The 16,246-nt window shown below is 29.1% G+C and overlaps 2 protein-coding genes and 1 pseudogene across 2 annotated transcripts; 2 read left to right on the top strand and 1 right to left on the bottom strand.

The window, feature by feature from the left end:
• Positions 1–3,524: 3,524 nt before the first annotated feature.
• On the top strand, positions 3,525–6,766 carry LOC113847582 (CASP-like protein 2A1). The gene is made up of 3 exons (XM_027476775.1): positions 3,525–3,806; positions 4,035–4,152; positions 6,212–6,766. The coding sequence occupies exons 1-3, from the start codon at positions 3,583–3,585 to the stop codon at positions 6,476–6,478; spliced, it is 609 nt and encodes a 202-aa protein (XP_027332576.1). The 5' UTR covers positions 3,525–3,582; the 3' UTR covers positions 6,479–6,766.
• Positions 6,767–7,150: 384 nt separating this feature from the next.
• On the bottom strand, positions 7,151–8,683 carry LOC113847983 (microsomal glutathione S-transferase 3). The gene is made up of 4 exons (XM_027477325.1): positions 8,464–8,683; positions 8,294–8,369; positions 7,797–7,969; positions 7,151–7,523 (listed from the first exon to the last, which is right to left on the bottom strand). Exons 1-4 carry the CDS (start codon positions 8,577–8,579, stop codon positions 7,436–7,438), a joined length of 453 nt encoding a protein of 150 aa, XP_027333126.1. The 5' UTR covers positions 8,580–8,683; the 3' UTR covers positions 7,151–7,435.
• Positions 8,684–9,981: 1,298 nt separating this feature from the next.
• On the top strand, positions 9,982–14,244 carry LOC113874454 (annotated as a pseudogene).
• Positions 14,245–16,246: the final 2,002 nt, after the last annotated feature.

Raw genomic sequence — 16,246 nt, 5'->3', positions numbered from 1 at the left:
ATTGAGAGAGTATTGAAATTATCCCTAAAACAAAAATTAAAATACTCAACATTACTTCTAGACAAGCATTTTAGTTTGGACAAATGATTACTAAAAAAAAAAGAGAAATTTACTAAAATTATAGTTAGATAATTTTTGAACCAATCAATCTAAGAAATTAACACACAAAAAACCCATTAATTAAGTAAAAAAGAAGAAGAAAAACCAACTAAACATGTATAGCATAAAAATAATAATGTAAAACATGAATAATAGTTTTAGAGGCTTCATTCCACATACTTCTCTTATACATTTTATTATTGGTCAACTATGAGAATTTTTTTTTGAAAAATAAAACAATTTTTGGAGGTCATTCCCATTTTAGAACAAATTAAAAATATTCTAATTATATGAATAAATAACAGTTAAGTAGTAGAAAGTTCTAATGAAAAACATACTATTATTAGACATAGTCCAGACAAAATCATGTTTACCATAGTTACAAGGAAGGTTAATATGTGCAATAATACTATAAATTTAATCACAGACCATGTCAACCACCTTTAGAAGTAAGTAGGGTAATCCTTATTAAGAATAAGTTAAACAAAAAAATTATATAAGTTTTTAATATAAAAAAATTTAAATATTAATTTAAAATTTTATAGTTAAATCACCCCTTATAAATGACTGACTTTGAGGAAAAATAAACTAGACAAAAATTAAACATTTTTAAAGAAGAGAAACATTGCTGATATATCTCAACACCAGAGTTTTATCCTAAGATAAATTTATATTTTAGGAGATGTATTAACATTTACTTTAATCTTATACTAATATCTCACATAAATAAAAGCATCCTCACCTATTAATCTTTAGTTTTTATCCGAAGAAAACCACAAGACATACAGATAATCACAACAAATCTGATTATATGTAGCATGTAGAAGAATGAGATGAGCATATTTGAAAATCTTTATAATTAAATCCCCATTCCCCACTGTGATGTTGAATTGATAAAAGGATTGGGGAATGGGGTCTTTTAACTCTCAATCCTTAATGAATTTTGTTGAAGTTGGTGGGAGGATTGTTAAAGAACCAACTTGCACTCTGATTGAAGCTGTCAACACATGCAGGTTTATCTATGGTTAAGAAATGAAAATAATATAATGTATTGAGTATTATTTCACTAATCTTATTCTATAGTTTTTTTTTTTTCTTTAACTTTTGAAAGACACTTTATTTTCTTAAATTCAGAAGTTTTTTTTTTCTCCCTTCTTTATTTTACATAGTAATTAATACATAAAAATAAAAATATATTTTTTCATTTATAAATATTTCGTGCAAGTATGAATATAATAATTAGTGTTTTAGTAGTCGCTAAAATTATAATTTTAAAATAATTTTTCAATGACATTTACAAGTTCAATCACATGTCAAATTAAAATAAAACCACCTAAAATAATTATTAATATCTACTCTAATTCAAAGGTATCGAAATATTGAATATCAGCGTAATTATATAAGATTACACTGTGTACGAAAGTTACGTATAGCATTGACTGCTCACAATTTTATGAGTTTCACACCAATAAAAGTAGGATTATTAGCATAATCCTTAGAGTTTATTTATTTCAAGAATATCGTTATTAAGGAATTTGGATTCTCTTGAAGAACAAAGTATAGATATGTTAAAGTGAAATTATAAAGATTAATTATAATTAATGAATTATATTTGATAAAAAATATTTTTTCTATAATAATTATATTGTGTTACTGTAAAGGGCGTATCGACCTTAGTTTGAAAACTTTGACCATCTTGATAATGTGAACAGCTTATTGTTATGTGTCCTATATACTTACCATGGTCATCTATCGAGCTTTCTTGCTCGAATTACCTTTCTCGTATATGCAAAGCTAATTTTTTACATATAAATTTAATTTTTAATTAATATACAAACCATTTCTGTATAAATTTTTTTTTTTATTATCTTTTTTATTCATTCAAGTAAACAAAGAAAGGAAATTTTTACCCATTTTTTAATTCTGTTTTTTGTATTTGTATCCTTCTCATTTCTTCCTTTTATTTTTTTTTCTTATTTTCACTTTTCTTAATTATTTTTTGAGGTTGGTAAACTATAATAGTATAATTACAGGAGTTACTGAGGTATAAAAAAAATATAGCAAGGTAGGGTACAAAGAGTATTCTAGTTCTAGCGATAAATGTTGATAATTTCCCTTTTCAATTTATCCTCAAATATAACCTTATACAGTGAAACGAAATCTCTATTTGGGCCCATTAATCCAGATATCAAAAGCCTAACTCAACCATAATAGCTGCGAAGTCAAAATGGTCATTGATGTAGGGCTAGGAGTTACATCATCAACTAAGCTCCCACCTGTCTCTTGGTGCATCTTATGGCTGATATATGCCATTACTTTATATTGATTAGATCATTAATAGAAATAAAGAAACTCATTTTTATACGTTTACCTAATCAAATTTCGTATTTCAAAGCTTTTACTCAGTCCTTGATACCGATTTTAAATATAAAAAAACTAAAAAATCTTCACGTAATCACATGCATGTTGTACTTTTGAAACATTTTATTTACATAAGTTTGCTCCAAATTAATAAAATCCAGGCATCGCTTGAAGGGGATTGTTCTTTCCCTGATCAATTACACATTTACACTGTGTTTGAACATGCCAATAAACAAAACATAGAGAAGGATGCAGAAGTAGAGGTAATATGTTACATATATAATTTAATGATAAATATTAATAATATGCTATCAATTATTAACTGAAATTTGTTAAATGTTATTCTTTCTGATTTTTTTTATAAAAAATAAAATAAAATATTTTTTTAGTTTTTATTATAAGAAACAAATGATAGATTCAAGATGTATTAATTATTAATTTTTTTTATATTCTTTTTTTATTAGTATCATTAAATATAAAAATTATTAATTACACTATTTAATATCATAAGTATTTTTGTAATAAAATTTATATTTATAAAAAATATAACAGAATTAATTATTTTTTTTATTAAGATGATTTAATCTTTTATTTCTTATAAAAAGCAATATAAAATTTGTGAGTTATACACGTAGTTTTTAATATTTGTAATTAATAATAAAAAGTATATTAAAAAATTGTGTTAGAACAATCGTTAATAATCATCCTGTAATTTAATTAGTACTGATAAAGAGATAATTAAGTAGCGTCTCTCTCTCTCACCTTCCCGTAGTTTAAAAGATTAAAGATTAATTAATGCGATGTTATCTCCCTTTCAAAAATTAATTACTTACAACCGTTTTCTTTATCCTTTTCTTGCTTCCTTTTGGTGAACCACGCTAATGAACTTGAAATGGACGCATGGAAATGAAAAGTGATAGTTGACATGCATTGATGGGAGTATCTGATGGACTAGTTACCTTGGGAATGCGTGGATTTCCTTTAATAACATAATGGGCATTCAATGCTGCCTAACAATGCTCAATTGGGTATTATCATATCATATCATGATTGCAATTCACAGAGTGCCAATTAGTACGTACAACATTGTTTTGTGAACCACATAGAAAAACATTTTTAGTTATGGAGAAGGGAATTGGAGTACTGGAAACTACAAGATCTTGCAAGCAGCTTATAGGAGGAGCTGATGAGGAATTAGAAGGCAACGATAGTGTCTTACGCATTGTGGAGACCCTCTTGCGTTTGCTTCCAATTGGTCTTTGTGTAATAGCTCTTGTCATTATGCTTAAGAACTCTCAGGAAAATGAGTATGGATCTATTTCATACACTGACGTTGGTGCTTTCAGGTATATACCCATCAAGTGCATCACGTAGATACAATTTTTTTGAATTTTATGAAAATGGAAATTAGATATACAGATATATAACTCAGGTTTTGAGCTTAGGTGTGGTTTGAGAGGCATAGAATTTTGGTGTGTTAGAGGATTTTGTATTAATTATTCATGACATAAATATGTGGAAATATTTGATGAACCAAAACTCTTATTTTGGTCTCTGGATTTTGTGTCTTGCAGGTATTTGGTGCATGCAAATGGCATATGTGCTGGATACTCATTATTTTCAGCAGTCATTGTTGCTTTGCCCCGTCCTTCCACCATGCCTCGTGCTTGGACTTTGTTTTTCCTTGATCAGGTCATCTCACTTTTTTTTAAATTTAAACAAAAACATGTTTGATTTATTAAGACCCAGACAATTAATTGTAGGATATTTAATTAAATTAAAAAAAAAACTATACAATTAATTTTAGGATATTTAATTAAAGAATTTTGCTAACTCAAGGGTTTGAGTTTAAATATCAATACACAGAAGATTTTTAAGTTAAAAATATATATATTTATTACTGTTTTTGATAAAATTTTATTATTATTGATTATTTATTTTCAAGTTGAGTTTAATAAAACTTTTAATTACATTCAATGCACACCTTTTATTTAATAAAATTCTACACAACTGTAAGATTTTTATATATATTCTTTAACATAACCAGGTTATATTAGAAAATGTTAACTTTTATTAATTGAGTTTAAATAATTAATAATAGTTCGATTTTACTTTAAAAATATTATATTTTTATAACCTTAATATGATAAATATAATTTAATAAAAATTAAAAAATATTAACTAATGTCCTAAGACACTGTTTAAGAAATTAAAAAAAATATGATAAAAATATTTCTTTCATAATTTTTAATGTAATTTATTATTATATTCTTTAATAAGATTTTTTATCTTTTAATTTTTTAAACTGATATTCTAAGAAACTAATTAATAAGGTTTATAAAAATTTAATATTTTTGAATGCTTAAATATCATCTTAAAAATTGTGATTAACATAATTTTATTACTTAATATATTATTTAAAATTTTTCCTTCTTATTGGGGCATGGATGACACACTGACTTGTATAGTTTACGTAAAATATGAGCAATCCAATACTGGTTATTAACCATTAATGTGAAATACTTAAAAAGAAATAAAATATGAAGGTGATTGAGGAGTGGGTTAACCTCCCATGAGTTGTCGTTATCTTTAAGTTATTTGTGCATTGAAAATAAAACTAAGATATTTTGTCACCATTAAATGAGATAATAAAGTTTTTTTTTTATAGTTTAGAGGTATATTTTTAAGAAACTGTGTTTGTTAAAAAAATATAAAAAATATTACATGTATATTAATTTTCAATGATGAAATAATAAAATTTAAATGAAAATGACTACGTTTATAACCAATATCAGAGGCATTTTGAATAATTAAGATTTTTATGTTTTTTCACAACATTAAATGCTTTTAGCTGGGTTACTCTAAATTAGCACGTTCGGTAGTAGTAGTGTCACAACAAGTACACTGATGTTTTGCTTGAATGATGAAATATTTATTAATTTTATTGATTTATTTAATAAAAAATTTAAATTAATTAATTTCTTATTTTATAAAAATATTAAATAATAAAAATATTTAAGTTTGACGCATATCTCAACGAATTATATTTTATATATATCTTTGAATTTGGTTTAGAAGAAACCAGAAGAAATTGGATAAAATTGAAAAGGACATGTTTACCCCTTTTAATACTGTGCATCACCAAGGCTCAACTCGAAGATGCAAAGTTTTTTTGTTTTTTTCAAACATAATAGGGTCATTTTTGTCAAAACACATAACTACCATATCCAACTGTTCTCAAAATGGTAGCATTATTGTACTGAAAGTTTTACCATGGACTCCACTCCTCTGTTACAATTTACTTCCTTCCACTGAACAAGGACGCAAGCAAACAATGAAAAAACCAACCTTTACTCTCAAAATCATTGCACTCATTTTCTTTTCTTCAATTTTCAGCTCATCCAAACAGTGTTACTGACTCCATCCCGTGGGAGCGGATCAAGTTGTATTTAGTAGTGGGAATGAGACTTAGGATTAATATAGTAAATTGTACGGTAAATGAGAGAGAGAGAGATAAAAAAAATGGTACCATATTTAGTGTTAGTTAACCAAAAATGTTTTTGATAATGAAGAATGTTTTGTTAAAAAATAATATTGTAAACAATTTGAAGAGAGTCTTATAAAAAAGATGATGGCAAAAGGAAAGAGAGTACCTCAAATTTTGATGTCAAAAAGAAGAATGGCTAATAAAATTTTTCCCACTTATATAAAATATATAAAAAATGAATATGGTTTTGATTTGTGGTTGTAGGTGCTAACATACATAATTCTGGGTGCTGGAGTTGCGTCAGGGGAGTTATTGTACCTGGCAGAGAAGGGAGACGCCCCAATAACATGGAGCTCAGCTTGTGGTTCTTTTGGTCCATTTTGTCACAAGGTCATTGCATCAACATCAATAACATTTGTTGCAGTTCTTTGCTATGTCTTGCTTTCGCTCATTTCCTCCTACAAGCTATTCAGTAAGTATGATGCGCCAGCGAGCAATAAGGGTACTGATGGTGCTGCTTTCAACGGCTGATCCAAAACCTTGAATTGTCATATGTAATTTGTGTTTCTAGAGAGGATCATAACATTCTGCTATGTGTACCATTTTGATTTAGGCAGGACTCATAGGACATGCTCGTGGTTGACTTAAACTTTATTATATTATTGATGCTACAAAATAAAAAGGCACGCCCCTGCTTGCTCTTGAAGTGTCCCAATTGCAATTATCTATATTCTTTTTCCCCGAGAAAACAAAATTCTCCATCATGTGCATCATCATTGATAATTACTCAATATCAACAATTTTGGCCTTCTCATTGTGTCACATCTGAGATTATAGAGATTATACAATTTTCCCACTAGTTAATTCTTTAGGTATTGCTTTAATAAAATCGGAATAAGTAGTGTAGTGTTCCTACTAGCCATAATTGAACCATCACCCTCTCCCCCCCAGCAGGAACCAAATGTTTTATCATTGTCCATTTTGGTATGTGATAGGAATTCCGAACGAAAGTTTCATATACAGTGCAGTGGCAGATTAAAGACGATGATTGATTATTTATTGCATATCTTGTTGAACAAGCGTAAGAACACAAAAATATAGTGACAAATGGTCCACATTTCAACACAACTCACCTTTGCCAGGAAAAAGAACCCAACAAGATTCTAACACCCAAAATCTACCAACCACATAAAACCAGAAACACAGCAATAATAGATCCAGCCATCTAATTGATGAATAGTCAGAACAACAAATTACAATGATCCATATTCGAAATTTCGAACCCACTTGCTGAAACTCCAAAATTGACCTTATTATATTAACAAAGGCCATAGAGTAAATCAAACACAAAACACGCTTCAAAGTTGAAATGAAACTAAATTGTTCATAGTCATACTCATACCTAGTCCTTCGGATTATTTAACAATTTACCAAACCCCATATTAACAAAAGGGCGGGCCAAAAAAGAAAAGTTAAAGTATGACCAAATCAATGGCTAGCAGTCTGACTGAGAAGAGTCCATCCAAATGAAAGTGTGCACAGCATTAGACCCACTAGCGCCACCATAAAATATTTCCTGTGAGCATAATGATTAGTTTATTGCACATTAGTAGTTTTAGAAAAATCACCAAGTACGGTTAATTATAAACAGTTTTTGTAAGAAATATTAAATTCTGATATTTTTTATTTTCAATAAAAATTTATTGTATATATTATTGAATGCGTTTGGATATATGTTCGAAAAACAGAATCATAAATTTTATTCACTTGATCATTCAAATGATAATAAAAAATCCATATTTTTTTAAACTCGTTCTTCTCTCAGAAAGAGAAGGAGAGAGAGAGCAACCCGATCGTGAGACGGTTCTGGGGTTCGCCAGTGGCATAGCCTGTGAAGTAGAAATATCGAGCAACGGTGTAAAGTACTCCAAGAGCAGCACAAATGGAAGGGTGCTTCAGCCCTCCCAAAATCATCAACATGAAGAAGATAGCCATCGTTTCCAGCGAGTTTTGATGCCCTCTCTGCACTCACCAAAACACACACACACACGTCATTAATCACCCCATAAACCATAAGCAAAAAACTCCATCATTTAACCAACAGAAGGAAAAGAAAGAAGTTCATGATAAATCCACCCTTGCGTTTTTTTTTTTTAACAACAATTCTTACATTCAAAAGACAAATAAAAAAAATTAAATAGGCGATAAAATAGAGAAAAAACAAATCATTATAAAAGAATAATATTGTAAGTATATATACACGCATATATGTGAAATATTAGTAACACGTTTTGAAGAGACTCTTTTAATACACAGTTCAAATTTATTGAAAAGAGAGAGAAAGACCTGAACGCAGTTGAAGAGCTTGGCATCTTTGTTTTCGGATTCAGAAGCATAAAGGGTGGGATAATACACTTTATACCTGTGGAGAATTTCGACAAACACTTTGTAAACAAAACAATGAGTTCCATGTGTATATGCATAAATAAAAATGGAGTGAAGAAAAAAGCACTTACTTTTTGCGAGCCATACCCACTTGAGCGGCCATGTAGAAGTTGAGGAAACAGTAGAGAACGAGAACGATGGCTACCAAGCCATATTCTTTTGGTAACAATTCAATCACCGTGGCCATTTTTCGCTGATGGGGTTGTTTTTTGGAACGAACCAGATGAACGATGCAGAAACTGGAACAGTAACGAATGCAAGTTTTTAAGATATACGGGGCATAACGTGATAGGACATAGAATGCAGAGTCACCCACCGTTTGGAAGATATATTTGTTGCACATGGGATCTTATTAATTCTTTAACTTGTTGAAAAAGAAAGGACGTAATATATTTTTTTTTATATTTAAATAATTTTTTAGTATAATATATTAAAATAATTAAAAATATTTTAATAAGTTTTATGATCAAATTTAATTATAATATAAATTTTATGTAAAAAGAATTTATTGAATTAATATGTTATTTATTATTTTTTAACCCATGTCCTTAAGACACTGATTAAGAATATTTTTTTAAGTTATATTAGTTATTAATGACTTTTATTAACTTTAGTATTTATAACTGACTTTAAATATTTAAAAATAATAATTTTTATTAAAAAATAAGACATTTAGTATATTAAAGATAATAAATGTAATAAAAAAATTTACTATTATTAGTTAGTTAAACTCAAATTCAGATCAATGTTAATATTTTTTATTTATTAATATAATTCTACCATAATTTTTAAGATGTTACTATTCAATACCTTTAAATTATTGGTTAAATATTTTAAGTTATTTTATTTTATTTTTATTAAAATCACGTTGAACATTAAAGCTCTTTGCCTAATTTTTAATATATGTTTTAATAAATATATTTTATTTGATGAATGGGGGCTATTAAAATTTTCCTTAATGAATTTCAAAAGCTTTGAGAGACCCCACAAGCCGAAATATGACTTACAGGGAGAGTTGGGGTCACAAAAAAACCTGCGGGCATGATATGTTAATTGCTCCACCCTTTCATTTCCAAGGCGCCGTTAGTAATGAACATAGCGTGTATGGAAGCCCAAAAATGTTTCACCCAAATTAATATGTAAATAACATTTTCCAAGAAAAAAAAAAGCAAAAAGAACTCTTATACACCATTTTCCTTTCCTTTATAAGTTGCTTCTCTCCACTTCACTTACAACCAATATTATCCAACATTCTCATATTCTGCGATATGGAATGGCTAGAAGAAGACTAGGCATCAATCTCAGATTTTTGTTATCATTATTATTATTATTTACCTTCTGATTGTTATTATTATTATTATTATGATATTCAACTATGAGAACCTTCTTTATATTGTATTATTGGACTTTCAACACGGGTAGTTGAAGTGTTGAACAATATATGGAGTTAAACTGTTTAGTTGATTAAGTAGATTCATTCACTATATACATCTATCTTTTTATTTCATATTTTATGCTATATATAAAATTATCGGAAATTGATAACTTTTGTTTTTACAATTGATTGCTTTAGATTTGAGAAAGAGACAATGGGGATGGAGCATAAGATGGAGAAGCTTTGCAAAGGGAAAGAGGATTATGAGAAATTCAGCTTTTTACAGATTGTATTTTCTTGGACTATCAAGGATATTCTGAACGAAAATCTTTACAAACATAAGGTTCTTTTACTATTTTTTAACACTCAAATCAAAAGCGCATGTATCCCGAAAATATGTGCCAAAATCTTATTAATATTATACATTATATTCTTTCATACTACGTCTCCTAATTAGTGAAATATATAATTTTCTCATTGCATGAAATTTTATAAAATTATATTAACACTTAGTCTCCCTTTATTGATAAAAAGGTTTTGTTCTCTCTCTATGTTACCTATTACTACATGAATCTAAAAAGATTAGAAATTTAAGTAGTGACATGAAACAATTATTTTTTCAAATCTCTCAGATACAAAAGATACCAGATACGTTTAAGTCACCGTCAGATTACTTCAGCTCTTTCATTCCTCCGTTACTCGAAGAAACACACTGTGATCTCTCATCAAGCTTGATGGGCGTGTCGAGAGCTCCTTTTTGGGAAATCTCGACTGTTAAATCGTCCAAACACTTTCGTCTGCCTAAGGACTTGTTCTATCTGATTAAGTTGAGGAACACAATTGTTGAAAACGAAGATAATGAAAAGTATGAGCTTGAGAAAGGTGATGTCATAGCCTTCACAGATATTAGACCAAAAAGTGTTGATGACTTGAACACGCATAAAAGATACTTTCATATTGCTTATGTTTGCGGGCCAAAAGATAAAGATACTGATGAAATCCCACTGTTGTCATCAAAGTGCATGGAGGTGGATATTGAATATAAATATATGAGCAGCAGAGGACAAAAACTATATGGAATCTATCTTTTGAACTTGACAACAAATATTCGTATTTGGAAAGCCTTGAACTCAGAGTTGCAGGGTGGAACTGAAAACATGAGCATTATTAAAAAAGTGCTCAGACCATGTTTAAACGTAAGAATCACTGGATACCCATTATTCACACTATTGACCTTTATTTTTTCTGCATGGGAAGTTATTTTGAATATGTGTAGTGTAAAACAAGCAACTCCTGTATTTAAACACGTATTTTCTCTTATATATATATATTTTTTTATTTTTTTTCTTCCTTTCTTTCTATATTCTCCTTTTTTTCTCGTAACATCATCAATTACATCTCATACTTCTCTCTTCATCTTTTTCCTTATCACTGATCCTTTTCAACCAAATTGTCTACAACCCCCTCTGCAGCAGAATTTTAGCCTTAAGATTATTAAGAGAGAAAGTGAATGAGTATTAAAAATATACTATAAATACTTTATACATGACTGGACCATCCTGCTGCAGGAGAGGATATCTGAATCCAACTCTCTCCCTTCCCTTCATCTCCTTTACGCCCTTAAAAGGGGCATCAACCAATAAATTTCCTAAATTACAGTATATATGTTTATTTTCTAATATTGAGAGAAGTGACCATCTTTCATTGGTTATATATATGGTGAATATTTCTTTATTTGATTCTCTTTCTACAGATAAATATCAAAGTAACAAGTTTAGGTTTTGCTTTTATGTTTTTCAGAATGGGGAAGATTGTAAAAATTGAGAGTCTGGAGTAAGAGACAGGCTTAGCTTTGGCATTAGACCATACATACTTCACTCTCAGAATCTGAATGAATCTCAGGAAGATGCTATTTCATGCTGTGTTAATATGATAAAATGTGATCATAATGAGACTAAGCTTATATGGGGTCCACCCGGGACAGGAAAAACAAAGACTGTTTCTTGTTTATTATTTTCTCTACTCAAGTTAAAATCTAGAATATTGGCATGTGCTCCAACAAACACTGCAGTGTTGCAGGTGGCATCTCGGTTGCATAGTTTAGTTAATGGTTCTTTTGGGTATGATACATATGGGTTAGGTGACATAGTTCTATTTGGCAATAGGAAGAGAATGAAAGTGGATTCTTATCCGGGCCTTGGAGATGTCTTTCTTGATTATCGTGTAGAGACTCTTATGAAGTGCTTTGTTCCATTAACCGGTTGGAAGCATAGCTTGGAATCAATGATCCAGTTACTTAAGGACCCCAAGGGACAATATTTATTGTATGAGAAAGAGAATGGTCTTATGACATTAGAAGATTTTGTTATGGAAAAGAATATTATTTTGAGACATGCATATCGTGCATACGTGCGATCGTATGATCCTATGTCGTTTATGGAGTATGTGAAGATGAAACATGAAGACATTATGGAACAATTCCTTTCATATCAACATGATGAAAAGGAAAGGATAATGACAATTGAGCAATTTGTAAAAAACAGATTTGGGGACTTAACAGAAAAACTTAACTTCTTGATGCAATCTTTGTGGACTCACTTACCAAAATCTTTCATTACCGAGGAAAATGTGAGGAACATGTTTGGAGCTCTAGATTTGCTAAGATCCCTTGAAGCAGGATTGAAGAAAGCTTTACCTGATTGTGATGATGAAGAAGAAAGCATTACTGGTTTCTTTGGATGTTCAAACTTCGACAGATTTGAGTGCCTTAAAATACTATGTTCACTTTCCGAGTCAATTTCACTTCCTGAAATTTTAGGGAAAGGCAAAATGGAAAAATTTTGCTTGTTAAATGCGGGTATAATTTTATGTACGGCATCAAGTTCTATTAAATTGTACACAGAAGGAATGACACCAATAAAAGTTACAGTAATTGATGAAGCAGCTATGCTCAAAGAATGTGAATCGGCAATTCCCTTGCAGCTGCCAGGACTCTCTCATTGCATCCTAATAGGCGATGAGAAACAGCTTCCTGCATTGGTCAAAAGCAAGGTACTTGAAATTTACTGTTTTTTTTTTTTAATTTGAGGTGTGGGAATTTTAGTAATTATTAAATATTGCTCTCTAATATGTTAAATAATGATTTTTTAGATTGCTGAAAAGGCTGAATTTGGAAGAAGCATGTTCGAGAGGCTTGTACTTTTAGGATACAAGAAGCATATGCTTAATGTTCAGTATAGAATGCATCCATCCATCAGCTTGTTTCCATGCAAAGAGTTCTATGATGAGAAACTTTCTGATGCCCCAATTGTCCAGGACAAAAGTTATAACAAGCGCTTCCTTGAAGGAGAAATGTACGGTTCATATTCTTTTATCAATCTAGCTAAGGGCAAAGAGCACTTTGGTCGTGGAGGGCATAGTTTGAAGAACATAGTTGAAGCTGCTGTTATTTCTGATATTATTGGAAGTCTTAAAAAAGGTTCTTATCGCCTTGTTCTATTTGTTGTGCTAATTTTGTATTGCATGGACAGTTATTCTGTAATAAATCTTCATCTTTAGTTTACATTATTGTTTGTAACACATTTTCATTTTACCAGAGTTTATGAGGACAAGGAACAAAGTTAGCATAGGAATCATATCTCCATACAATGCTCAAGTTTATGAAATCCAGGAGAAAGTTAAGCAATATACTTCGGTTACTGATCCTGATTTCTAGGTTAGTGTTCGTTCTGTTGATGGGTTTCAAGGGGGTGAAGAAGATGTTATAATATTCTCCACTGTGAGATCAAATGGGAGTGGAAAAGTGGGTTTTCTTTCTAATAGACAAAGAGCTAATGTGGCTTTGACTAGGGCTAGGTATGTTATTTATATATTATGGTCATTTTGTCACGCAGCTACATATCATAATAATATGCACCGGTTGGTTGAAAATTATTATTTTTTAATGCAGATATTGCCTTTGGATATTAGGAAATGCAGCAACTTTAGTCAATAGTGACTCTGTGTGGAGAAAACTTGTTCTTGATGCTAAGAAAAGAGACTGTTTCCATGATGCTAATGAAGACAAGAAATTGGGTCAAGTTATTGAGGATGCCTTGTTTGAGCTTAAACTACTTGAAGAATCTGAGTCACCGTTTAAGAAACTAAGTCTTGGTGAAAAGTCAGAAAAAACTACTTCTTTCTCCAAGTAAGTGGACCCTTAACTTCATAATAACTTCTAAAGAGAGAAGTATACATTAACTTTAACTTATTAGAAGAGTTTTATCATATTTTATATTATTTTCACATGACGTATAATAGTAACTTGTGTTTAGACCAGCATGCAAAAACATTTATCTTCATTGAATATTGCTCTATTATCCGTATATGTACTGCATATATGTTGATTGATGGCAGTGTTAAGAGTATTCCTGAGACTCCTCTTCGTATAATTTCCAGAATTTCATTCCGTGGCAGGACCAGGAAACTAAGGAGGTAATGGTGATGAATGAAGTTGGTGATTCGATCCTTCTAAAGAGTGATGATGTTTAATTTGAAGCACCGTTGTGTGTGACATTATCATGGAAATACAATCCTCAAGGGGTTTCATTACATTTTGAATTTGTGCACAAGTAGCAGACATTCTGATCGGTGTGTTATCATTTATGTTTGCAGTAGAAACCACTGTTACGAACAAATTTCCTCTTTACAATGTTTTTTTTATCTCTCCGCGTATGTCTTATAAACTATAACAGATACACTTTATCAACTTGTTTTATATATCTACCTAATTTTATCACAACACATGGCAGAACTTGGGAATTTTATATATCTACTTAATTTTATCAACTTTATCCATTTGCAGATCTTAATAAACTTCTCGCCAATCTAATTTTGTTGTCTAGAAGAGTTTTATTAATTTAAATTCAGGTTATGTGACTGTACAATTTTATTTTATTGAATAGAGTATTCCCAAACAAATTGGTAAAATGAAGAAAATACTAATTGTTATATATTTGAGTTTTACTTATATTGATGGCCTGAGAAATTTGATACCCCACAATTTCAGATATTTTCAGAAGAAAAAAAAATAAAAGTATAAGAGTATGTTTGATTTCTCTTTTAAAAAGAGTTTTTTATTTTTTTAAAATATAATATAAATTTAATACTATATTAAAAAAACAGAAAATTCTTTTTAAAAAAGAAATCAAACATAAAATGTATGTTACTTGGATCTCCACAGAAAAATGTTATCTTGCCAAATTAAACTTGCCAAAAAAAGGCTTCAATGTTTTTTCAGTATGCCTAATTAGTAACAAGTAAAAATCTTTAATGTTTTAAACTCAAATGAACTTCTTAATTTTCATGTGCTGACTCTTTCGGTTATGGTCCATCAAGGTTATAAACATTGTGACGATGTTACTGATGCGTATAAAGAATCAATTTGTGGTATTTCATTTTGAAAAAAAAAAAACAAAAGCCTGATAATTTAAACACGATAAAACATAAATAAAAAATACTGATATATTCCTATGATATAGAACCAAAATAATATAAGATTAAAATGTCAGACATTTTTTATTACTCCTTCTTTCTGTTTCTGGTAACATATATATATAATGTCATTTTTTTTGCATTGTGATGCATAGAATAATAGTTTTTTAACACATGATGACGTAAACCTTGCTAAGGTGTTCAGTTGTTCGAAATGGCATATCCCGAAAGAAAAACAAAAGTGACTTTCAGAAGAGGCACATTGCATCTGAAGCACTGTTTTCCATATTTCAGTGGAAAGATAAATTGCCAACAATTCTGCAAATCACGAAATTTCGAGTGATATGAAACATTGCATGTGTTAAGTATAAAATGTCATTTTGTTTTTCCATTGAAACTACTAAGATAAAAGTTACTAAATACTATAACTCTCATATAGTTCCAGTTTTTCTAAGCCTTATGTAAAGGGCTTACTTTCACCCTAAATCTTAATATATAAATAAAATGTGAGTTAGGGTTGGAAGTGAATTAACCCATACTTTTTATAAAATAATTAATGAATATTATATTTTTTTTAATAAAATCATTTATGTTTAAAATTGATAAAAATATATATTTTAAAATAAAAAATTACATCAATTTAAGATTAGTTAAAATTTAAATTTATAAATATTTATTAATTTTTCTAAGTTTACAAGTTATTTTTTTGCATCAATAAATTTTATAATATTAAATATTATATATTTATAATTTTTATGATGACAATGTTGTATTTATTTTTTAAAATATTAATTTTTAGTATTTTAATAATATATAACTTAACAAATTTAGCTAACGTTATTTTTTATGGTCAGTTTTATATCTCTATTATGACTTTAAAATTATTTATCAAACATGTAATCTTAGAATAATTTTATAAAAAAAATAAATGAATATATTTTTATATAAAAAATTAATAAATATTATTTATTTTTTAATAAAAAATATGTGTTTATTTATTATTTTTA

The sequence above is a fragment of the Abrus precatorius genome, unplaced genomic scaffold (genome assembly GCF_003935025.1).
Source record: "Abrus precatorius isolate BTA unplaced genomic scaffold, Abrus_2018 Scaffold8, whole genome shotgun sequence".
Lineage (NCBI taxonomy): Eukaryota > Viridiplantae > Streptophyta > Magnoliopsida > Fabales > Fabaceae > Abrus > Abrus precatorius.
The sequence above is the reverse complement of the archived record's forward strand: the minus strand, read 5'-3'. Positions and strand labels throughout refer to the sequence as shown.

What these genes read in the sequence shown, in the direction of transcription:
- LOC113847582 (XM_027476775.1), top strand. Translation starts at nt 3,583, where the DNA reads ATGGAGAAGGGAATTGGAGTACTGGAAACTACAAGATCTTGCAAGCAG. An exon ending in ACTGACGTTGGTGCTTTCAG is followed by an intron (nt 3,807 to 4,034) that starts GTATATACCCAT and finishes TGTGTCTTGCAG; the next exon opens with GTATTTGGTGCATGCAAATG. An exon ending in CTTTGTTTTTCCTTGATCAG is followed by an intron (nt 4,153 to 6,211) that starts GTCATCTCACTT and finishes TTGTGGTTGTAG; the next exon opens with GTGCTAACATACATAATTCT.
- LOC113847983 (XM_027477325.1), bottom strand. Translation starts at nt 8,579, where the DNA reads ATGGCCACGGTGATTGAATTGTTACCAAAAGAATATGGCTTGGTAGCC. An exon ending in GTGGGTATGGCTCGCAAAAA is followed by an intron (nt 8,370 to 8,463) that starts GTAAGTGCTTTT and finishes AATTCTCCACAG; the next exon opens with GTATAAAGTGTATTATCCCA. An exon ending in CAGAACCGTCTCACGATCGG is followed by an intron (nt 7,524 to 7,796) that starts GTTGCTCTCTCT and finishes TTATGCTCACAG; the next exon opens with GAAATATTTTATGGTGGCGC.